Genomic DNA, 26,159 nt, shown 5'->3' on the forward strand with positions numbered 1-26,159 from the left:
GTGTATATATATATACTATATATATATATATATTTTGATATACACACACGCACACACACACACACGCATATAAACATACCCACATTCTTCATACATGAAAATTACGTCTGTATACAAATGTATGCATCTCTATATATATCTACACACATACAACAAAAAACAACAAAAACAAATAATGATAATGCTAAAAAGGCACATTCAAGGAAGGCACTAGGGTGTGAGAGTCCATCCAAATTGTACGCTACATTCATGGTTGTACACTACATACAAATATGGTTGTCTAAGCTACCAGGTAAGTAGCTTAGACAACCATATTTTTGCAGAGGGTGCTGTTACCCTAGCCCAGACTCATCCATTAAGTGAGAGTTATCTTGCTATCTAACTGCAGTAAGAGAGCTGAAAAAAGAAATAAAAAAAAAGAAAAACCGAAAAAGAGAAAACATCACCAGCTCAGGAATTAAGAAGGAGTAACAAAGATAAGTGATGACTGGAATTTTGGGGATTTCTGATGATTTCTGGCATATACGTTACATGACCTTTATGCCTTGGTGTCTGACGCTAATCATGTAGAAATGAAATGGCTACTTCCACCCATATTTCACAAAAACAGTTAATCTTACATTTCAAGCTGGAGCACAAAGGCAGGCAGAGAAACCACCAGAGGAGCTTACCGTTAATAAGGAAGAGGAAGAGACAGCTCCCATAAATAAAAGGAGCACAGAACTGATTATGATAACAGCTTGTGTACAGAAACCTGAGTTTCAAATCTACTTATCGTATCCTGAAAGCACATTTTCAGTTGCATTTGCAAAACAAGAGAAATGCACTTAGTCGACTGCCAAGACCGACTGCCCCAATGTCTTCATCACTGGTGACACTGTGTGTTAGCATGTGGAACGTTTTACGGTTAAGTAGAGCAAATGTTAAGTGTGGTTAAGCTTCCCTAAAGAAAATGGTAATAGAGCAAAACTGCAGTCATTGTGGTGAGACATTTCACGCAAGGAGGGAAGCACTACCCGTTTGGAGAAGTATTTACTGCAGTAATCATTTAATCCTGAAAGACAGAAGCGTTTTTGATGGATTCTCCAAATACCAGTTAACATAACCCCTTAGATTCAACTAGCACTAGCTGAATCTATTAGCACACTGCTTTCAGTTACAACACACTAACAGCAGACATCAAACTTATATTGCAAGATAGGTGATGATCTTTCCTTTTTTTATACCAGAACTCCTGGTAGGGAAACTCCATTCATGACTGTCATGAAGAAGCAGATGGGTGCAGAACGAGTGAATGAATGTCACTGAGCGGTGACGGGATTTGTCGTGATGAGATTATATTCCCTTTTAACAAGCCTCCTTCGATTAGTTTGGAAAAATATCCGATTAATATCCTGCTATTTACAGGAATAGTTTATATCTATTATTTATCCACAAATAGAATATGCTTTTAACACTCCTTAAAGTCAGAGGAAAATATTTTAATTAGTTCACTCAAATTTATTTATTTATTTATTTTGGATTTCCCCCCTTTTTCGCCCCAATTGTATCCAGCCAATTACCCCACTGTTTCGAGCCATCCCAGTCGCTGCTCCACCAACTCTGCTGATCCAGGGAGGGCTGCAGACTATGCTTCCTCCGATATATGTGGAGTCGCCAGCCGCTTCTTTTCAACTGACAGTGAGAAGTTTCGCCAGGGGGACGTAGCACGTGGGAGGATCACACTATTCCCCCCAGTCCCCCCCGAACAGGCACCCTGACCAACTAGACAACTAGAGGAGGCGCTAGTGCAGTGACCAGGACACATACCCACATCTGGCTTCCCACCCGCAGACACGGCCAATTGTGTTTGTAGGGACGCCCGACTAAGCTGGAGGTTACACAAGGATTCGAACTGGTGATCCCCATGTTGGTAGGCAACGGAATAGACCGCTACACTACCCGGATGCCCCATTTTTTTTAACCAAAATGGAGAAAAATATAATAATAAAGGTAGAATTTGTAATTTCTTTTTTTCTTAAAAAGAAATAAAACAGCAACAAAAACATTGGAACTGGGACTCAAGAGCCCCAGTTCCAAATTAGGATGAGCAGATCAGGGAACAAAATTAAACAGTCCCCAAACCTAGTAGGAGTCACTGCCTTTACAGAGGCTGTTAAGCCTGAAAAAATGAGAAACAATGCTCTAAACCACTAAACCATAGACACGTTTGAGATTAAAAGGTTAAAAATTATTCTTTGTTTGTAAGAGGGAGAATGAGGTGAGGAGCTTGAAAAAAAATGGCTTGCTGACAATGAATTCCACTCTGACTGCACTTGCGAACCACCAACCATCTTCTCACGTCATCTCTTGCATGACTTCATGCTGCTTTCAAAGAAACCACGCACACAGCAAGAGCAAGAAATAACACAATACAACTAATGGAACAAACACTTTCTGTGCTGTATTGAACATCAACCATTGCTATTGTTATTACAAATGAATAAAACTATTCATCAAGCAAGTTAAAATAGTTATTAAGCAATGCGCCAGATGGGTAGATTTTTTTTCCAACTTAAAAACAACAACCGTATTTACATTTAAGGTAAGCAGTGAAACACGAATCAGATAAGTGAATGCACACAAACCCCTAATTCCACCCACAAAGACATACTGCATGCAGACGCAAATACACAACTTTGAGCTCTCACACACACACACACACACACACACACACACACACACACACACACACACACACACACAGAAAAGGAATGTAAGAGCACTGGGTGGCCCTCTCATCAGATACAGCCTGTACAACAAGACCAGGTTGCCAGATGCCGAGATTAACTACCCCTCCATAAGGCCGACACCAGGCCGCCCACTAAAGGAAATGAAGGAGATCTAATAAAGGAACTTGAATGCCACCTCCAGGTTTCACACATGAGAGACCGGGGGGGGGGGGCACACTTCTATAAGCTTAACACCAAGAACAAGACATACAGAACAATCTGGGTAATATCACAGCCCGTCACCACTGGCTTGTGGGTCAGCATCAGGTAAAAGATGATTTATTGCAAAACTGCAGCTGTGCACTGGAAACAATGGGCCATGTCAGGTCACTTTCAGCACAAAAATTTACATATTTTAGCGGTAATAAATATTCTCAAGACATTTTTGATTGAAATTAAATTTGCCTAATTGGGCTAAAAGGGCGTTTGAGCAATCCACTTTGTAAGTAAAAGTCAGATCTAGCTTAGGCTCAGAAGATGCGAAGTAAATCAGGCCCCGCTTGCTACCGTGTTCGTAGAAAAAAAATGCATCCCAACTTGGCTTTATCAATATGAGAATCAAAATGTACTAAAAGGACAGCAGCATGATAAACAAAAATGTGTCACCACGCAGTAAACTCACACAGCCTAGAATATACCTACTGCACCATTCATATCCAAGTTCAAGCACAGATCATGTGCATGGCTTAAGCAACAATGATAAATATTTATTTTGTGAAACATACACAGCTCTTAAGTAATACTAGTAGTCCACTTGAAGTTTCCAGAACAAACTCAGCTTCTCTCATCACAGTGTAGGTTCATATACAAAGTGGAGAAATATTACTATACCTACAATTCCAAGAATATCTAACTAGCATAACTACCATATTATGGGTAAAGTATACCTACTGTATCAGTGTTGTACAGTGTAATGCACATTTGTTGAAATATAATGAAGAAAAAACATGTGGTGATTAATAATGTGTATGGGCGTCCGGGTGTCGTGGCAGTCTATTCCGTTGTCTACCTACATGGGAATTGCTGGTTCGAATCCCCGTGTTGCCTCCGGTTTGGTCGGGCGTCTCTACAGACGCAATTGGCTGTGTCTGCGGGTGGGAAGCCGGATGTGGGTATGTGTCCTAGTCGCGGCAATAGTGCCTCCTCTGGTCGGTCGGGGCGTCTGTTTGGGTGTGTGTGTGTGGGGGGGGGTGAACTGGGGGGAATAGCGTGATCCCCCCCATGCGCTACATCACCCTGGTGAAACACCTCACTGTCAGGTGAAAAGAAGCGGCTGGCGACTCCTCATGTATCAGAGGAGGCATGTGGTAGTCTGCAGCCCTCCCCGGATTGGGTGGGATAGCAACCGGGACAGCTCGGAAGAGCGGGGTAATTGGCCAAGTACAATTGGGGAGAAAACGGGGGGGGGGGGGTATGCTGTTACATGTATGTCTTTGATATAAACTTACTGGTTTCCAGGTTGCATAGGGCAGTGTACGCTGTATCCAACCGGCTGAGAGTAGGAACCCCAGGAACCAGATGAAGCATATGAAGGACTCTGGAACACAGAAGAAAATGTCACGCAGAGGAAAACGCATAGCTAAACATCATTAATTTAAACACCTCTACACAACACAACCAACCTAAAAGCAGAGAACCGAAGGTTTTCTTTTGTGCCCATCTCTTCAAGTTTCACTGTACCTAGGAGTGAATGTGACTTTTTATACAATTACATCTAAATAAAGTGCGAAAAGTTTCCTTCACCTTCACCAGACCAGTGTATTTCACCAGTTGCTAAAGCGAATACATATTAATACTCCCACTTTTGAGTGAAAAACAGGCCACACCTTTGTTCCACTGGGTCTTGGGTATTACAGAGCATCTAAAATCAATGACAAAACCCTGATGTGATTTATATCAAGTACATTCTTTTAGTTGCCCATTACTGACGTTAATCTCAACAGTCACACAAATGATTTATCTGTATTATGAAGCAGCTATGTCACCACTCAGTATCAGAAAAGTATTTGCCTTTGACATCTGTGCCCTCATCAGTGCTCTACAAAATTGTAGATTCAAGATCCTTTATTGTTACGTCTCTAAGTACAAGAGAGTAAAATTCTTGTATTTCAGCTCCTCAACATTGCAGCAACAATAGCAATAAAATAACAAAACAAAATAAAAAAGCAGTAACAATAATAAATAGTGTTATGGAAGGTGCTGTGTGTATGTAGGCTCTGCCTTAATAAATGTGCATATGTGTGTGTGTGTGTAGTTGTTTGCATATTTGTGTGTGTTTGTGTATGCCAAGCTACGTGGATAGATAGATAGATAGATAGATACAGAGATGACTATCCTGCTGCACAGACGTAAATTGTGAATGCATGTGAAACAACTAGCATGTCGTCTCGTTTTTGGACATGCATCAGCAACTATGCATGGTCCTGAGATTACCTGCATTTCTATACTTCAAGCATGTGCATGTCAGGACAGAAAGGAATGGAGCGGATTCTGTAAGGTAAACAAGCATGTACATCAGACCTAAACAAATGCAGGCTAACAGTCACACCTACCTCCATGTTAGAGGAGGCCGCAGAGAATAGGCTACTGTCCAGCTGAGGCCCCTCTGGATGCAGATAGTTCTCCCCGTCCATGGCCAGTGCTGTGGGGAGGGTGGGCATCAGACCACAGCTTCACACATGACCACCAGCTGACTTAGGCTTTGCACCCTTAGATCACCGCACAAGCACTGGCTAAGTCCAAGCAAGTGCCTCTAACAATGGCAAGTGCTCTCCATGACCTGAGGGGGACAGAGGAGAAATGAGTTTAGTGAATAATGCAAACACATCAGGATTTGGGGAGATGTTTTCCATCGAAGTCAATAATCTATAAAAAGAGGGGAATCTTGCAAGAAAGGCAGAAAAATATGGACAAATGATAAAAACACCACTAAGGCTGGACTCAAAGACTTGGACTGAAAATCAGCTGGGCAATTCATGAGAGGCATGGAGAGGGCATTTAAGGCCACCTTCGAACTGGGTCTGCATAATAACAGATAAGTTACACATAAACCACTGCTATAAAACTCTCACTCTAGTAAATCCTGACTTAAAAAAACTATAAAATAACTGACCTTACAGGCTGGACCATATTAGAGAAATAATTGGCCCACCATAATTTCAAGAATAATTCTCTAATTTGTCATCACAAGAGGCACTGTGACAGTTGAACGAGGAGCAGAGTCACAGATCCTGCTTCCTGATTGCCAGCTCTCATTAGCTTGATGCCATCTGACATGACTGAGGGGTCTACGTCACTCAGCAAACTATTTACATTCACAGTAGGGGGCTGAAATACAGGAGGACAGGCCTGAGCTGGAGATGACCAGTAGTGTTTACTTACAGTGGCAGCATTGTCTTTTCCAAAAGGATTTTTTACATTATAAATATTCTGGGACGGGCTCCAGTATCCCCACGACCCTGAGAGCAAGATAAGCGGTTTGGATAATGGATAGATAAATATGTATACACACAAGAGTATAAGCGCTTGACCTTAGCCTTTGTTGCTGCAGACTCCATTTCAAAACAATTCACAAAGGTTGATATTGGACAAACTTAATATACTAAGCACTGTGTGCACATTTAAGTCTATGCTTAATGACTGCTTTATTTCCAAATTAAAATTCAACACCGATAATATGTCATCTAAGGCTTTTGTCATCTGTTGAGATCCTGTTCTATAGTGCTCTGGTAGAATGACAATATCTGTTGCTTCTATAACTAGATAACGGGCTGGGCTTGGACTCAGTAAATCAGCTCTAAAATCAAGCCCTCTCATTACCACGCCTTAAGCCACAAAGGCCCCCCTTCAACAGTGGGAATCCACCTAGCTCATTTTCTCTCAGGGTTTGAATGGTAAGTCGGCTTGGGAAGTCTTCCTACAATTATCTTTTATATGGTCATAGGCACATGGGTAGCAGCTATTGAACAATTTAAATGCTATGCTAAATAATTCTGCGATGACTGCTGGGATAGGCACCAGCATTCCCGTGACCCTGAGTAAGGATAAGCGGTTTGGATAATGGATGGATGCAGTTTTTAGTATCCGGAGGATCTTGAAGAGAGGTAGTGTCTGATCAAATTGATGGGTTACAAACTTGATGGGATCATTGATTTTGTGACCAAATGAAGAGGATTGGTTTCAGATTGAAATATCCACATTTGGAATAACCTGCCTACTGTGATGAAATGTATGATGACAGAAAATGTATAAATGGTATTCCTGAATAGAAGTAAGTAACCTAAGATTTGGTTGACAGAAGATCTTTATTTAAGAGAATTTGAAAAGGGGAACTTCCAAGTAAAATGTGAAGTGCGTTTCAATAAGATGCACACACACCCCTATAATCAGGGAACAGCCCACAGTGCCCAATATTGTTCTAATGTGTTTTCACAGAGGGACCAAAATTAAAAGCTTTGGCGATAAGGCTAATGGGCCCATTTATCTTTAGATATGAATATTAATTGTACAAACATGCACCCCCAATGTCCCATTACATGCACTACCGACTATTGATTAAAAACCAAGATGACACAGGTCTCTGTCTGACAGGGTCCTTTTCTCTCTCGCTACCATCTCTCTAACTTTTTCAAATGGCACATCTCTCAAACAAGGATCATGTGTTATTTCTATGCACTCAAACATGAAATAAAAAAATAAAAAAATCTGAAAACATAACCAGCAGGTTTTTCAAATTCGGATCAGTGACACACACACACACACACACACACACACACACACACACACACACACACACACACACACACACACACACACACACACACACCTCCATCAGCCGTTCACCATTTTAACAGCTAAATCCCACCGACCTCTCAGCACTCCACAAAGTGTGTCTGTGTAGCATCTGAGACATCCCACCTCCCCACACTAATCAGACCTTTACCTTACCTTCTCCCATCCCCCAGTCTTTCTTCTACCTCGCTCCCTATCTGTAACGTGGTCCAAACCTGGTCACTGGGGATAAAGCTGGGGGTATTAAATCCTAATAGAGTTCATAAAGGTCTGAGTAAGGTGGCCTTTGTGTGTGTGTGTGTGTGTGTGTGTGTGTGTGTGTGTGCGTGAGAGAGAGAGAGAAGAGAGAGAGCTGATCAACACCCTAGTCACTCAGGCACTAACCTAGTACAAGGGAAAGCCATTTTACTACCCCAGGCTATCAATGTAATATTGTCAGGGCAGAGGACAAAAAAAAATCTCGTATGGCTAGAGATGCACCAATCGATCGACCGTTGACCGGAATCGGCCGATTTTCAGCTTGACCGGCCATGACCGATGACCGGCTAGTCAGTCTCCGATATATCGGATTCTGTGCTGGTCAAATTTACACACATGCGCCGCACGATGTCACTCCACAACCTCACATTCAAACAGGTCCGACGTTCTCATAGAAGTTAAAGGAAATTTTCGCCCCACAACAGAAGGTGGCACTGATGGTGATCTACACCCCCCCCCCCCACTTGGAACCTTCCTAACAGTTCTGTAAGCTGGTGCAGTTTTGGAGAAAATGCAATAGCTATTTAATATTCAATATTTTATTATGAACATACAATTGAAATTTCCATTAAAGAAAATTTGTAAAATGTTTGTGTATCCTGTCAGTTACAGTACTTAGGAATTAAAAAAAAATGGAATTGGCCAAAATTGGAATTGGCAGGTAAGACTTTTAAAAAAACTGGAACCAGCCAAGAAAATTGCAATCCGTGCATCTCTAGACCAAACTCCCCCACACAAGTCGCATGCGAGTGCTCCTTCAGACAGTTTGAATGAGAAGGGTTTAGGGAGGGAGGGACGGGATACTGGATTCTGTCCGAGTACGTATGGGCAGCTACAAGCATCCGACACCAAGTTGAGGGGAGGGCAGGGAAAGCAAGGCAGCTCGGGCAGCTGGGGAGTGTGAATAGGGGCCTTGTCGGGCTCCCAAAGTGTCGTCTTGCAGAGCAACACACACAGCAAACACCCCAAGGACACTGGAGCTTTGGAACCACAGAAGGTTCTCAAATATCTTGCAGCGCCGGGCTCATCTTTGGTCAAAGTTCATGGGAGGAAAAGTAGATCTATCCTGGTCTTGGGACATAATACGGATTAAATGAGATATATTCATGTATATGAGAGACCATGGTTGGGATTTCTCAATGGCCTTAATTTCAGAACAACATTGAGGTAGTACTGACACAAGCCTTAAGGTGGCTCTTGTGTGATAAGGGGTCCATATCCAGTCAGTGTTTACATGCAGGTTAAATATTCGAATTTATTCAGATGAGGGCAATAATTTGATTATTGCAGCTGCCATGTAAACACCTCAATCAAACTAGCTTAATCAAATTATGGTCTAAATCAAAGCAAGCATAATGTGATTAACAGAGCTACATTTTTCATCAATCATTCATTCACTGTGCGTTGGATACACCTTAATTGGGAGTTCTTTTAGAGAATTGGTTCTTGTGTGCACCAAAAAAGGTGGGGATTCCCCTGGAATTCCTACTGCCGCTATCTGACCCGGAAGTGAAAGACAAAGGACAAGATGGCAAGTGGGTGTAAAAACGCATTTCTGGAGCAAGACTGAAACAACAAACATTCATGCTCAACAAAATGAAAGAGCTTAATATCCAAATTTTTTTGGATAATTGAGGAAAAAATAAATTCTGAAAAGTCTCAACAAAGAAGTCACACGCAATGCAATTTGCGTTCTATTATTCGACTATCTAACAAGGCTGGAAAACTCAGATCACTTAAGAGATCACATTATGCAAACATGTGTAGACACCTTAATCGTTCTATCACCTTAATTCAATTATTTACCTTAATTAGATTATTGACTGAATGTACAAATATTGAGAAGTGTGCACGTGCGTGCTTGTGTGTTTGTTGGTGATGAGTGGGTGGTCTGCTGTCGGAGAGAGTAAATTCCTGAGAAAAACAAGAATGATTTAATGGTGCGCTTGACAACTAGACAAACATGACGATACTCTTGGTCCTTCCTGAGATTAACCACAGTGGAAGGTCCCTCTCCCATTCCACTTTCCCCTTAGCCCATCCCCCTCCCCCCATACATTTTCTTCTCACCAGACTGCTGGGATTGATCCCGCGCCACCTTTACTACCCTCTCATTCCAGTCCCCTGCCCCTCCCACCCCACCATCGCCGTGCCAACCAACAGCACCAAGGCAGTTACTCCTCGCAACTGAGAGGTGTCTGCCATCAGCTGCAAATCTCCCTCACACACTCTCTCTCTCTCTCTCTCTCTCTCTCTCTCTCTCTCTCTCTCTCTCTCTCTCTCTCTCTCTCTCTCTCTCTCTCTCTCTCTGTCTGTCTCGGAAGACAATCGATACTGATCTTTACGGGAGGACTCCCAGGTGTCATCTTCCTGTAAGATAGCTCAGCATTACTGGAAAACAGGAAAAACTCCCTGTTAGTGCCCCCCTCTGCATAAAGTGCCAGAGGGAGCGACGTGGAGAGAGGGAAGGAGGAGGTGGGTATGGAGGAGCGTGGGAGACACATGGAAAAAGGCCAGAGGAGGTGAAATGAGAGAAAATAAGAGTAAGAATGAGTGAATAGTGAAAGGGACCAAGTTGGTATGAAGGTAAAACGCAAGACATTGCCTACTCCTGTCTGATTATTTTAGAGGGCCTACTTCCACATTCACTACTAGCTAATGCATGGGTTTAAATCCCATATTACACTATATGTAGCATGTATAGCCACTACTCTGAATTGACAAGAACCACGTGGAGCTCAGAGTACAAGCAAACTAACAGTGTCTGGGTAGCGTGGTGGTCTACTCTGTTGCCTACCAACACAGGGATCTTTGGTTCGAATCCCAGTGTTACCTCCAAATTGGTTGGGTGTCACTACAGATACAATTGGCTATGTCTGTGCGTGGGAAGCTGGATGTGGGTATGTGTCCTGGTCGCTGCACTACCGCCTCCTCTGGTCGGTCAGGGCACCTGTTTGGGGGGGGGGACTGGGGGGAATAGCGTGATCCTCCCACATGCTACATCCCCCTGGTGAAACTCCTCACTGTCAGTTGAAAAGAAGCGGCTGGCGACTCCACATATATCGGAGGGAGCATGTGGTAGTCTGCAGCCCTCCCTAGATCGGCAGAGGGGGTGGAGCAGCGACCGGGACGGCTCAGAAGAGTGGGGTAATTGGCCGGATACAATTGGGGAGAAAAAAAAAGGGGGGGGGGACAAAACAAAATAACAAAAAAAGAGCAAACTAACAGGGATAAATTAGAGAATGCATCAGTTTCTCTCCGTTTCAGCCTTCCATTCACACCAAACCAGTGATTGACTGTTGAAAATTAAGCTTTTTAAAAACACTCTCAAAATGGGATGAATCTGAATATAACTGTCGCAGCATAGTGTAAATGCAGCAAAAATTAGGTTTTCCAAAAACGCTGACATACAATTGTCACATGATCAACGTAAAGATGCCATTTAAAGTTGCATGTGCAAGCCCGATAGATTAGACTTCAGCATTTTTTTTCCTGTCATTTCAGCATTTTAATTTGGACAGCAAACCTTTCGAAAATAACGCTTCTACCTGGTTTCACCGTGAAAATGAGTATGGATGTATTCCAAGACAGTGACACACTAAAATCATCACTTCATTTATTACGCAGATTTAAGCTTGTGACAGCCAGGAAGCCCTGGGGCATGGGCGCACGAGGGATAAAGAATGGGAATAGGAGAAAAACAAAGAGCACACAGGGGCTTTTTGAGGATACAAGGACCATGTAAGTCCCTATGTGGCAGGATAATCTTTTAACTGCTTCAGAGGCCACTCCTGGTTTTGTCAGACCCCTCTCCACGTGCATCTCTCGCCCTCTCCCTCTCTCTCCATCTGGGTGGCCTGATGCAGGGGCCAAGGTAAGGAAAATTGAAATCTTTCAAAAAGGAAAAAGAAAAAAGGGGAATGCAAGGGCAGGCCTAAACCTAGTCATGTCCCATAAAGTTCTAAAAATTAAGAGGTGGCAGAATGTATCGGTGCATCATATGGTGGCATTGTTACCGTTTGTGCTGTTAGAAACCATGTTCACTTTGTTGTGGCAGATTCTAGGCCAGCTCCTTCCCCTCGGTAGTGTTGAGTCAGTCTCTGAGCTAGTCTGCCAGCTAGGCAAGATTTTAACAAGCAGCAGGCCTCTGTCACTTTACAAAAAAAAAACAACCCAGGATTGTGCTTTGGCCATATCATGAGTTACGGCATTAAACATGTGCTTGTGAGCACATCAGAACAGGGGTTGTAGTCTCTTTGTAGTCTGTGACTGCAGAGACTCCAGTGTAGTGATGGTGGCTCTGCTGACTGCCAGCGCCTGTTGCAGCACATGGAAGTCATCCAGGGAAGTGTGACTTCCTTAAGCTGTTAAGTCACAGCTAAGCACTCACGAGGAGGACCACCATCCTGCCTCGCGTGCACTGACTGGAGCAATGGCTGCGCACGCAAGGCAGGAAGGTGTTTACGCACACAAAAACATATGCACACGGCATCACACTGGCACCTGTACGAAGAAATGCACTGGGCAGCCACACAGACATGCATAAACTTCCTCTACAGATGAGCAGACAAGACTAAGCATTGAGACACCGTTGCATACGTACGTATATACATTTGTATTTGAGGAGTTTAGTTGATTTTTCCTTCTACAGTGGTTTAGTGAAACATGTCTAAGAAAAAACTTTGTGCCCTTATGGTGATCATGCATGAAAACAAGTGCCAGAAAAACAGAAAAAGGGGGCAGGGAATTTTTTTTAAATTTTTATATACTATATTTTTTTTTTCCATTTTTCCGGAAACCATCAATAGTGTTGGTAAAAGTGCTCAACAAATGAGGAACGGAATATTAAGATATCATGTATATGGATATATATATATCTCAATATAGATACAGGAAATTTTTTTTTAAATACAGGCCTGTACTGTAATGTATTAAAATGTTTTTTTCCTGTATCTGTATTGATATTCCGCTCCTCATTAGTTGAGCATTGAACAACGCCACAGACGGTTTTGGAGAAAAAAAACGCTATATATATTATATACTATATATGTGTGTGTGTGTGTGTGTGTGTGTGTGTGTGTGTGAATCAATAAAAAAAAATCTACCTATTAATTGCACAATTTGCTGTGTGTGATTTGCTGTGAAGCTTGTAATAATGGATATTTATATGTAAAATCACTGAATTATTGTAGAACGAACACAAAGGAAGTATATTTAAATTCAAATACTATTGTTTGATAGCATCTCTTTAACTTTAGACACAGGTTCTCACCTGTGAACGACAGCTTTCCAGTAAAACCATCAAGGCCATCAAAACTGACTGTCAGCTTGGAAGGCATATTTCTTATATGCCCTTACAGAAATAACAAAACCCAGGCTTATATGTTACAAAGTGCCAGTTGAATTTCAAAACCATCAAGGCCATTAAAATTACATATCAGCTCAGATGGCAATAATTTCTTGTACACACTAATATGATAAAAACAAAAAATGTGTTCCACGTTCAAGTGCCAGTTGAATTTAAAGTGTCGTGACTTCGTGACATTCATCACAGAACCCCCTCTGCGCCCCAGTGGCACAGCATAGTAGAACATCTCCATGAGGGGAAGAGGACTGGGAACAAATAAAGTCTACTGCTGTGAGAAAGCGGAGACAAAGATTACACACTGTAAGAGTCCAGCGAGGAGCAGAGTGGGGGGGTGGGGGGCAGCTCTCCATGTGCCGACAAGCAGGAGCAGAGCGCACAACTGAATCCCCTGACACGCCTGTGAAACAACCTCGCACAGCCGCCACAGGAAGTTAACAAAAAACAACTGCATAAATTGCATTAATTTTTTTCCAACACGTTAAGTATTTCAAATCAATTCCAAAAAATTAATGCATCAATTTTGACAGCACTAATATATATGTAATTCTAATTTTCACAAACAACACAGGACCATGATCACTGTGCCTCTGCCTTTGGTATCCTCTTAAACTTTATTTATCTTGCAAGAGGAGCTGAATGTGCTCTGTTCTACACTGTACTTGAGAACTCAAGGTCATGTAGCTTTGGCTCATTCTTCGAACCTCATCTCTCCATTCCACTGACAAGCCTCCACCTCAGCACTCTTCTTATAGGAATCTCCTTTACTCCCAGGTGCACTTGTCTCCTCTCATCCCTTTTTGCCCATGAGCTTGGCCTTAAATCCTTCTTAAAGTACAGAGAAAACCCTTTAACATGCTGCTCCACTTCATCTTCATTAGCTGCCTTTCCCAGACTGTGTCAGGTGTGTGCAGAACAGGTATTAAAAGGGGGCAGGAAACACAGACGTTAACCCTAGCGCGTACGCACGCACGCATGCACGCACACACACGCACACACTAAGTTTCAAATGACAGAGCAAACCCTCTGTCATCTGTTCCCGTTCTGTGGTTGTCAGCATCTGTCCACAATACTGCAAACTCAAATGACAACGTTCATTCAAGTCAGGCCATGGCACCACAGAGTCACTCACTACCGATCTCAGGTCATTTGTGTCTCCCCTCATCACCAGCTATTAGGTTCGAAATGACTGGGGCTGTGCTGACTTGTACCAGAGCAGCAGGGGGGCTGTTCAGTTGGTTATGACAGCCTAGACGGGCTGGATTCATTAGCTATGGTGATGAAATATTTACAAAAGGAACAAGTTACTTCCCTGGGAAACACAGGGCCCTGTCATTCAAAACAGCCTGCATTATTAATTGGCACCTTTTTTTGACACAAAAGGCCCATGCTCCCTTGCACGCAAATGCACAAGCACAAGCACCCCCCCTTCCCAAACACGGACACCTATTTTGTTCAGCATTACAGAAAATAGTGTAAAGGAACTGCCAACTGCTTAGTGACAAGGCAGGACACTGGATAGAGAACGACAATCAAATGACCACGTAACCAAATCTGCTGCCTTATCAAAAGCCAGGAAATTGAAACAAATTGGGTTTTAAGAGCCTGCTGTTACTGTCTTTCAATTGCCGATGGCTGACAGTCATCAACCAACATCGTGATTTAAAAGCCGACCACCATCACGGTGCACCCTGCCACACACACATTTGGTACGGCCAGCCCGGATCAGATCTGCACGGCACAAAGTAAACTACACCAAGTGGAGACTAACAATAGTTGCACGTGATGGCAATGTTGCACAATAGACTGGATGGTGTACACGCAAATGGTTGTTAAGATTTGTCGTCGGTCCATCTTTTGCGTGGATTATATTAACACAAATCCTGCACACCACTTCAGAAGGGTCTCTTGGTTCTCCTCTTTCATTAGACCAAAGAGAGAGAACACCAAACTACAGACCAAGCTGGATATTCTAGAAAACTTCTCAAGGAGGAACAACATTAGGGTGACTGGACTAGAGGAGAAAATTGAAGGAAACCACCCTTACGCCTTCACGGAAAAGTGACCGAAGTTTTTGGGGAGGACAGCTTTACTCGACCGCCTGTGGTGGACCGTGCTCACCGGACCCTGAGACCGCCGCTGTCAACAGGTCCTCCGTGGGCTATGGTGGTTTGTATGCATTATTACCAGGCTAAGCGGTAATGAGCGGTGGGGGGCATCCTCTCGATCTCCCGTTTTGTTTTGTTTTTTTTGTTTGTTTCTCTCAGTATTGTTTGTATCTCCTTTCCTCCAAGTTCCCCTTTTGTCATTTTATCACTGTTAATTACACTCATTCTTTTTATTGTAACACTATCCTTGTACTTCATAGTATGCTGTACCCTGGTATAATGCTCTGTATTTTACAACGCAACGTAGGAAATCATGAGTATGGTTAGGAATAGTGGTAGAAAGGTCAATTTTATTTCTTGTAATGTGAAATCTCTAAATCAGTGTGTGAAGAGGAATAATGTGCTGGCACATCTAGATCAACTAGAGGCAGGAGTGGCCTTCCTTCAAGAGATAAACTTACATAGGTCAGATGTTTTAATAATCCAGAGGAGCTGGGTAGGGAAAGTATTTCATTCCAAGTTTGATTCTAAGGCCAGAGGCACAGCTATTCTTGTACTCAAAAGTATTTCTTTTGAAAGTGACAAAGTAATTGCAGACCCAAATGGCAGATTTGTTGTCACAGGCCAGCTTTTCAATAAGCGCCAGTGTATATGCTCCCAACTATGATGACTTTACTTTTATTAATTCCTTTTTTTCTTCTATTCCTGATATTAATAATCATCACCTGGTTATTGGGGGTGACTTCAACTGTGTCCTCTGTCCCAAACTTGATGGTTTTCATCCAAACCTGCACCCCCAACTAAAATGGCTACAGCCATTAATAATTTCGTTAAACAATATGGCAGAGGGGAACCCTTAGGGACTTCCACGACTTCAGAGAAGGCCCAACATATCAGCATTTTTAATGCTATATTTAAAATCTTTCATTTGATAATAATTTTCTTTTCTAATTCTAATTTCAGCTCTAGTTTCTATCAAGTTTGCTTCAGTAATGAAAGGGTTACTGTCCTGAAACCATGAAAATCGAGTTATCCAATCAATTTTGTTGTTGTCTCTTGGCAGAGAAAGGGTTAGCTGGCTGGCTCCCTCATTGGTTAGGACTGCTGGAAGCCCTTGTACTTGTGTGTTTATTTAGAAAGTGACAGGTGAATCAGACAATCATATTTTGCTGTTGTAGTGGGTGGGACAAAAAATATCACCCTAGGACTTCTAGAAGTCCACTTGCACATGTTTTGGTCATGCTCAAGCCTTTAGACTTTTTGGGGAGAGTTCTTTAAATCCCTTAGTGACGTATAATATGACAATTGTATCTCAACCCATTATTGCCGTTTGGATTGAGGCCAGAGGATACAGTGTGGTCGACTGAAATGTGCAATGTGGTTGCTTTTACTACTCTGTTAGCTCAATGTCTCATCCTCCTCAATTGGAACAGAGCGGTACCACCATCCCATACAAGATGGCTTAAAGAGATTATGTTTTATCTGAAGCTTGAAAAAAAATCAAATTTACATTGAAGGGGAAAGCAAATAAAATTGAAAGTCTGGAGGCCCTTTCTTACTTACTATGATAACCTAACCCAAATAACAGACTAGGATAATTCATAACCTAATTCTTTCTTGGCTGGAGCAGAACTGTAGCAGTCTAATTACGAATTAGTTTAAAAAGATAAAAACGAGTTTAACTTTTCCCCCTTGTCTTTGTTTATGTAAATGAGGTCGTATATCTGTCGTTTATTTATTTGTACTTGATATAATTTCAGAGGATGTGGGGGGGTTGGAAACATGTTAGGGAGCAGGGCAGGGATGGGGATAATACTGGATTTATTTCACATGTTGATTCTGTGATTTGTAAAATGCAAAATTCCAATAAATATAAGTTTAAAAATAAAAAAATTGCAAAAAATAGAAATAGTAATTAATATCCAATATACACACAAAAAAGTATCAAAGAAAGTATATGAAAAATTACAGTACCTATATAGGAGTAGCTGCTGCCCCCCCCCCCCAACAACCATATCATCATCCATAGCGATGTTTCATTGTGGACATCATCGTATGCCAATTCGGTAGACATCACCCAACCCTACTTTCAACCGTTTAAATATTTATCAAACGGGGTCATCACACAGCAATATAGTATAATAACAGGATGCCTTACTGAAACATTAAGTTCAAAGCTGTCCTTCTTAAAAGTATAACAATTCATATTAACGCCCCATCAACTCAGTCCAAGCGAAACGAGGGCTGTTGAGCACCCTCTTGGCTTTAATGATGAATATCATTGTGGCCACAATCACCAACTTAGTGAGACATTCAAGTGATGCATCTACAGAGGGGGAATCTAGAGTCCTCGTGGTTCAGAGGATACCTTTATTGTGTTCAAAACAGAGAGGGAGGATAGTGCAAAGGAGAAAGAGGCAGTGGGGAGCTAGAAGATGAGGAGCTGAGAAAACAGCGGGACCAAGATCATAAAGGAGAGAGTAAAAGAAGAAAAAGACTGCAAACAAAAGTTCATAGTCGCTTGAGGACACTGGTCTGGCAGATCCCCAGCCTATCCCCACTTCCACAATCAACACTATCCATCAGAAATAGCTCAAAGGCTGACAAGATCAAAAGAAAGCAGGATCCATTCAGCTGCCCGTTTGCCCCGTTTCACTGTCACTTAATATATTCAGGACTGATAGATAGACAATAACATATGCAGGTTAATGAGGATCTCTATGCCCTTGTTGCTCTGGTTCATCTGCTGGTCAGTTCAAACCTAACCACTGTCTACCAACCTAAGTGAGCATTTTTATGCTATACTATTTCACAAAAAAAGTAATGTTTTCTTTTTTATTCCCCCTCCCCTTTTTTCCCCAATTGTATCCGGCCAATAATCCTACTCTTTTGAGCCATCCCGGTTGCTGCTCCACCCCCTCTGCCGATCCGGGGAGGGCTACAGACTACCACATGCCTCCTGCAATACATCTGGAGTGGCCAGCCACTTCTTTTTCACCTGACAGGGAGGAATTTCGCCAGGGAGACGTAGCGCGTGGGAGGATCACGCTATTCCCCCAGTTCCCCCCCGCCCCGAACAGGAATCCCGACCGACCAGGGGAGGCGCTAGTGCAGCAACCAGGTCACATACCCACATTAGGCTTCCCACCCGCAGACATGGCCAATTGTGTCTGTAGGGACGCCCGACCAAGCTGGAGGTAACACGGGGCTTCAAACCGGCGATCCTCGTGTTGGTTGGCAATGGAATAGACTGCTACACTACCTGGATGTCCAAAACTTAATGTTTCTACGCTCACTTTAGGTGGAAAATATTTTTGTTGGCATATGACAAACTAATAATGATGTGGTGCGGTGTAGATGCTTGTTAACACTTTTTTTGTGGGTGTACTGTCTGAGGTGGGTATTAGAGGTCAACGATAGGACGTTTTACAAACTATCGGAATTGGTGGAACTTTGCTCTGCTAGTGGCCAAAGGCTGCCCAGCTTGCACCCGTCACATGGGGGCGTACATCACTGTTTTGCATGGAGGCGCCATACAGGAAGTCCAGCTAATGTCATTATGATGAAAGTTAACTTTATATAAGACAGCTTTATTTGTAAATTATGAGCATGATAAGGTTGTTGGTTATAGTATGGCATTATCAATGCATTAGACTGAAGATAACTGCTACTCTGCCGAAAGCCTGCTGTCTCTGTTTTGCTAGCAAGCATGGTCGTTAGAATTTGTCTAGCCACAAGTGCAACCCTAGCACAACTATGGGCCAATGGCCATATCTGATCATTTGAGGGCCCACTTTTGCTGAAAAGGTGTGCGTATGATCAACTCCTGATAATAATCTAAACAACTGTTAAAGCCCCAATTAAATGGCACTCTTACTCAGTTGATTTTACGAGACCGGGGGGGGGGGGGGCGCTGGCCCTCAGTGCGCTCCTTCAGCCATAAATGCACAACAGACTTTAAATTACATTTGCAATGTAGACTATCAGAGATTTTTTTTTTATTTAGAAATCAATTCTCCACTCCATCACAAAACCTTCAACGCATTATTTTGGCAATAGGATTAGAAAATGGTGGTTAAACTTTTGCGGTCCCGGGATAAACACTGGAAGAGCTGATTGTACAGCAAGGCTGACAAGTGAGATTCAAGTCACATCTGACCTGTTTTCAGTGTATTTCTCCCTACAGAAGTTATCTCTTGAATATATAACGCAATACTATCAGCTGCTTGTCCACGATACAAGACAGACACACAGGGAGGAAAAGAAAACGCGTTCTCTCTTCCAAATATTCTAGCCACATAACTATCCAGTCATGAAATGAAATCGCACACTTTAGGATCCTTCTTACCCTGGGAAATTGCATGAACATTAATGGTTTGTAAGGGTGGCATTTAACAATGTAATGGGACACACAACAGAAATAAGCCTGGCAAGCCACAGAACAGTGCTTCGCCCCTTGTAAATAGAACATATTCCAACAACGTAAACCTCCAAATCACACTTCAGGATGTTCTGTTACCAATGACGTAATCCATGAAATCACGCTTCAGCATATTGTCTTAATAATGATTAAATTCAGAGTGACAAAAAACTGTTTTATTAAAAATGGTGTGTGTAAAAGTAGCTGACTAGGCTAAGTAAAGCACGTCATGCATGACGACACCATGTTGCACTAATAAAGGGGTAATTCACTTTTTAAATAAGATTATTATGGTAGCTTCTTTGATGCTATTTGAGTTGTGTCTGCTGAATTATATAGTGTTTTTTTTCTCCCAAATATAGGTCTAATTTTCTAGAAAGGTTTTATACATTTTATATACAGATGTATGTATTTATTACATTGAATTTGATATTCAGTGATCCAGATTTATCTATTTGGGGGTTTATTTCTTTGACTTAGATTTTAATTCAATAGTCGTGCGTGGGGGGGGGGCTCTATAGGTGTGTTTTATGGACAGTTTATTCACTTGACATCTAGTGGCAACATACCTCATTTCAACGTAATTGTTAATGTTTCATGTTAATTCTGTGATATCTTAATGCACACCTCTGTGTTTTAACATGCACACTTTCTTCTAGAAGCACAATTCTTGTCTATCCCTAACTAGGTTCTCTTCTACCAGGGACTTCCACTATTTCTCCATTTCCATCAGCATCCCTCTCTGTCATTCCTCTGTATTTAACCCAGTGCCGAACCACTGTTTCTGGTCTCTCTACATGGTTTAAATCATCTGCTGTGTCCAATGTAGCCTACTTTCCCTGCGTTAAGCCCGCCCACTGCTCCCTCCCTCACACTGCTGGAGCTAGCCAGTGGCGTCTGTTGCTGCCTTTCACCTAGTCTGACCCCTACACAGATTCTGCTGATTTGAGGCTGCTGGCTCCTTGCCGCTCAGAACCCAAAAAACCTCTCTCGGTCATGGTTACTTCAGTGAGTCAGTCTGTCAGAACACCGGGAAAAAAATCTATCAAATTCACTTTTCAGCGGCACAAAACAACAAAATAGCTGATGTTCAAGACTGCCCGATGCAGCTTCGATAATACTTAGTTCTGAAAGCACATTATGAGACAACGCAGTGACTCCTTAACATTCACAAAGCTGGAAAATTCATAACTGGAAAATTCATAGCTGGAAAACTGGCCCTACATCTCGTAAAGAGTTATTACAATGAATAAGTTATATTATGATAAAAAGTTCATCATATGAACAAAAAACAGCATAATTTGAATGCAACAGTAGCGAAACGTTCTGTCCATATATTATGTGACAATGCAAAAAAAGCCCATTCTAAAACCGCAACACCTACGGGAACTGATCTTGGAATGGGCCCAGGCAAGAAGAACATGGGTCTCAGAACTAAAATTAGCTCTAGGAAAATAAAAGTACGGGAAATACATCTATTTATAGGCCAATTGTGGAGATGTGAAAACACAAAAGGAATTCTATCTCACGAGGGCACATATCTCAATATTGGCTGATCAGGTCGACTGAACTCCATTTTGCTGTGATTCGAAATTAGATAGAGCTTTTCTCCGTCCATCAGTATTCAACCATGAGCAACGAAGGGCCGTATGTATGTCGGCTTTCATCAAAACAACATCACTTTTACTTGAATATGTCATGTGACAGCCGTTGCTCACGGAACATCATGCTCTTAATATTAACTGTCAGTGGAAGCCTCAACTGTCTCTGAATGCAGTGTGCAACCTTTAGCGGGTCCCTGGACATAAAATCCTCCCAAACTTCAAGCACTAATGTACAATCTCAGCAGCTTAAAAGTGGGAAAAAATGTGATCTCAGCTAAAAATTATGAAAATGTTTTCAATCTGAGCAGTTAAAAATACAATTTTATGACCTAACTTGACATTGATCTCAATAATATTTCTAGGGCATTTCTTTTATTTTTATCATTTCCCAGGTGTTTTCCATGACTTGAAAACTAATCTATAAATTTCCAGGTTTTCCATGAAGTGTGTGAACCCTGTAAACGGTCCTCCCTGGTCTGGTTAAAGGTGTATTAATTAGTGAAATAAGATGGTGTAGTGTTTGGTTGGAATGAAAGGAGATGTACACATGGTTCTTGCCATGGCATATGACTGAATATCACTGCTCTTACACTGTTTAAATTCACTTCAACGGGCAGGACTGTGAGTAATATTGCACCACACACTCTGAGTTGGAGGGCCCTTTCTGCATCTCTGTGTCTGGCTGTGCCGGCTCCACTCAACTATGGTTAGAGCAACTCAGCTGTGGACTTTGGCTGGGCGCTGGCTGACTAGCTGGGTCAATTGAAGCCACTGTCACACCCCTGAACAACAACAACAACAATCAATCAACCAAGCAAGCAGACAAATATTAAAATGGCGAGCCCTAGTTCACAAAATTCGCCTACCTAAAAACAGTTGGATCAGCAGGGAACACTGGTGACAAAAAAGGGGTTGAATGTAGTGTGAGCTCTAAACTAAGTCAAATGTACTGTTATTGATGCCCTGAGCATTAAACATCCGTTAAGTACAAGCATTGCATGGGAAGAGAAGGAGAAATAGATAGACAGATCTACTTATTTCATTCTGTATTTCACCTGTTGAAAGGCTTTTTAATGAACCAGAAGCTTATGGGCTCCCAGGAATTTGAAGCCTCTCCTCCAATCCAGTAAATTCTAAATATCATTATGCATGTCTGTGTAATGCACGTGCATTAAAGAATGACCGGGATTTCACTCCTACCTAAAACAACCATGGACGGTCAAAATGATGGTCAGTTTTTTAACTATATTCTGTCAAGATAAATACCAAATTGAGATTTTAATGCATTGCATATGTTAGTACGTCTGTTAGGAAACGGTGGACACCAAAATTAACATTTTAACAACTATAATACTATTTTTTAAAAGAATTTAAACTTCAGAGAGACATGGTCGAACATGTAAAGCAAAATTGAAAACGTGAAAATATTACCCGAAAAACAAAACGGAAAACACATATTGCTAATCTAACAAACGTAACAAGGCCTATAAAACGTGAAATTTAAAACAAGAACTGAAAATAACAATTGAAACAGTTCCAAACAACAAATTACTAGAAAACTCTTTTTAAACTCTATATTCTAAGATAAATACCCAATTGAGATATTAATGCATTACATATGTTAGTATATCTGTTAAGAAACGACTGACACCAAAATTAACATTTTAACAACCGTAATACTATTTTTCAAAAATTTAAAATCGCCGCTGTCCAACGCCTGTAAATACTGCAACGCCTCGGTGGTAGTTACGGTGCATCTGAAATGGCGTCTGTAACGAGACATGTTGGCAATAATCAAAAATCAAGTTTAGACTATTTCTCTGCACTGGAGAACGTTAGTGTGTTTCTAGGACAGAGCAATGAACTTCACGAAGGAAATGATTTGACCAACACTCGTCATAAATAGTGACATGACATTCATGATCACTCGCAAATTACGTGCGGTGATTTTGACTGATCATGTTTGTTTTAGGTAGATCTTATCATAGCTTTTGTGTGTGTGTGTGTGTGCAATTGATCTAAAACTCATTTTAATGCGAATATATGCAATTTTAGGAGCATTCAGGGAGCAGCAGGTCTTTAACCCCCCCCCCCCCCCCCACAAAGTTATTAAACTTTGAAAATCCAAAATGGCCATAATGACCACCCTGGTCATTCAAGTGTTAAAAAGCAAAGGTATGTGTGTGTACATCTTTCATTTGGTAGTCAGACCAGATAGAACCTAGAGGCTGCCCCTGGGCAGGACTCCTCCCATTCTCGCTTCTCAGTGACCACTGTACACTCAGGTCTGATTACATCTCCTCTCAACACGCAAATCTCTATTCATACTGGGGAAGTTTATCAATGAGATCTCTTTCACAGGAAAACTGCACGTCTGTGTAGTTATGCCGCACTAATGGGATGGTCAGTGGGGACTTCATTGGTTTTTGTCCTTTTCATCTTCTGAACGTTTCTTTCTCTGGCACAGCAACTATAGAAGATGAGCTGCTGAAAAACAAAATTGTTGCCTCACTTTAAACACACTTAAACGCAATTAGAGCTTAACATTCAGGTTAAACAGAATCCTTTCCCTGACAAAGTTAACTCAAGACAAATCTAGCCTACTGCTTTGAAAAAGTTTAACAGCACAGGATAAGGTATGGAGAGTTTTATCACAGGTCTCGACTATTAAGGAATTGGCCATAGCCTTCTCTGATTTGGAATAAGCAAGCAGACCTAAGACATTTTTTTCGGCTACTTGTGAAAATAAAACATCTTGAAATTAATGTCCTAGTCACACAGGTGTTACTAAACTAGGAAACAAAAATAACCAATATTAACACCTGTCAGAGATTTTGCCCAACACTGACCTACACCATAGTCCCCAAAGCATCCTGTGAAAGGCCTATGTGAGAATGATAAAGTGAGCAATTTAGGGTGACCAGTTAGGGTAGCAGTCTATTCCGTTGCCTACCAACACGGGGGTCGGCGGTTCGAATCCCCGTGTTACCTCCAGCTTGGTTGGGCGTCTTTACAGACACAATTGGCCGTGTCTGCGAGTGGGAAGTCAAATGTGGGTTTTTGTCCTGGTCGCTGCACTAGCACCTCCTCTGGTCAGTTGGGGTGAACCCCAGATCGGCAGAGAGGGGGTGGAGCAGCAACCGGGACGGCTCAAAAAGAGCGGGGTAATTGGCCAGATACAATTGGGGTGAAAACAGGGGGAAAACTGGAAGGAAAAAAAGTGAGCAATTTAGACACATGCACAAGCAATAAAGGAATGCTGTGAGAAACTGCCTTTTTAGTCTACTGGTTTCCACTTCTTAATACAAATATTTAGTACAGTAGAATCACGAAACCAAAATGAAGGCTGCAAGCCACCCACCAACGTGACTCTCGCTGCTAATGTTAATTGGTGTTAATATTTTATCCCAGAGGTGCAAATTACTGTAAAATGATCATTGCCAGAATAATAATTCCCAACAAAAAGGAAGACTTTATTCAGCAGTCTGGACCCTTCTCTGCTCTGATGTTTGTGTTCATATCTGATGAGCGAATTTGAAAGATGGCAGCAAATTTGCAAAAATACCCAAGTGGCCTTGTCATGGGAGTTATCATAATGAGGGCTGCCTATGCTTCTGAAATTCTGTTCAGACCCCTTTCCCAGGTAATACTTTAATCTATGGAAGGTCTCTCAAAGGGCTTTTCTTTTTTAAAATGCTGGGTTGGCCACCTTTGCTTGCTGAAACAATGACACACGTAGAATTCATAGCCATCCACAAATATTTCTCTCACATTTCCTTCCTGGATGATTTCCATCTTGAAATGAAAATGTTTGCTGTTCTCAGAGGAATGTTGACATACTTCTCCAATATGAAACTGAAAAGCAGTGCTCTAAAAAAATTCAAGGACAAGGGACCCTTTCCTGTATCTCAGTAATCTCCTAAGAGGGCAGTTATGCAGCTTGGGAGAGACCCACAAAGCCTGAGGGTCTGGCTAGTAGCTAGCAGATCAGGGACAATAAAACAATACTCTGAAAAAACACTAGCCTTATGAGCAATAGAAATGGGAAGTAGCACAGTAGCTATAGTTCCCCAAAACTATCACTTTCGCTCCGCCTGTCCACTAACTGGGCCTCCATGTTTAATACATGCATTATTACCTAATGAAGGCCAGATTCTGGGAAAGCAAAAACTGAGTTTAGCCTTTTATGCCCCCAGCCCCCAGCAGTACTAAGACCACCACCCTCCTCCACTCCACATATTTCACTCTCACTCCAATCAGCCCGCAGGCAATAAATGAGATTTATCACTGGCACCAACCAGAGAGCACAAGAGGAGCAGAGAGAGGGTTGAGAAAAACTATATCACAAATACTGTGGAGAGTAGAATTGGAGAGGAGTCCAGAGGCGATAGGAACAGGAGTCCCAAAGGCTAAGGGTGAGTATTCGAGATCGGGCTTTTCGAGTTTATCAGAGCAGAGGTCTCTGCATCGTCCTTGCTGATCCTACTAAACACAAGAAGATCAACAGCTCTTTGAGCTGTGGTTCTCAAGGTCCCAATAGTGTAGAGCAGGGATTTGATTGTATGACACTATGGGGAATTGAGGGAGTGATGAAGTGCCATGCACATGAGGAAGAATATAAACGTGAATATAAAAATGTCTAGAAGCACAAGTAAATGGCTTTAAGCAATGTTCTGAAGCATGTGGTAAAATTTTACTTGACAGCAAAGGCCATACTGAAGTCCTAGATCTGCAGCTGATCCCCCCCCCCAAAAAAACAAACCTGTGAAAAATTTTCAACTAAATCTGGCATGCTTGCAGGACTATTTTTTGTTTCAAGTCAAACAAACACTAGCTGAAACA

At 41.9% G+C, this 26,159-nt stretch overlaps 1 protein-coding gene across 1 annotated transcript in view; it reads right to left on the bottom strand.

Annotated features, from left to right (window-relative positions):
* Window positions 1-26,159, bottom strand: part of si:ch73-63e15.2 (protein strawberry notch homolog 2) — a 122,479-nt gene that overhangs the window by 92,233 nt on the left and 4,087 nt on the right. The window contains exons 2-3 of the mRNA XM_056276058.1: window positions 5,324-5,550; window positions 4,220-4,308 (exon numbers count right to left, since the gene is read on the bottom strand). Coding sequence (XP_056132033.1) covers window positions 4,220-4,308; window positions 5,324-5,431 — 197 coding nt within the window. The 5' untranslated portion in view covers window positions 5,432-5,550. The remainder of the gene's footprint in view (window positions 1-4,219; window positions 4,309-5,323; window positions 5,551-26,159) is intronic.

This window comes from Lampris incognitus, chromosome 3, assembly GCF_029633865.1.
Source record: "Lampris incognitus isolate fLamInc1 chromosome 3, fLamInc1.hap2, whole genome shotgun sequence".
Classification (NCBI taxonomy): Eukaryota; Metazoa; Chordata; class Actinopteri; order Lampriformes; family Lampridae; genus Lampris; species Lampris incognitus.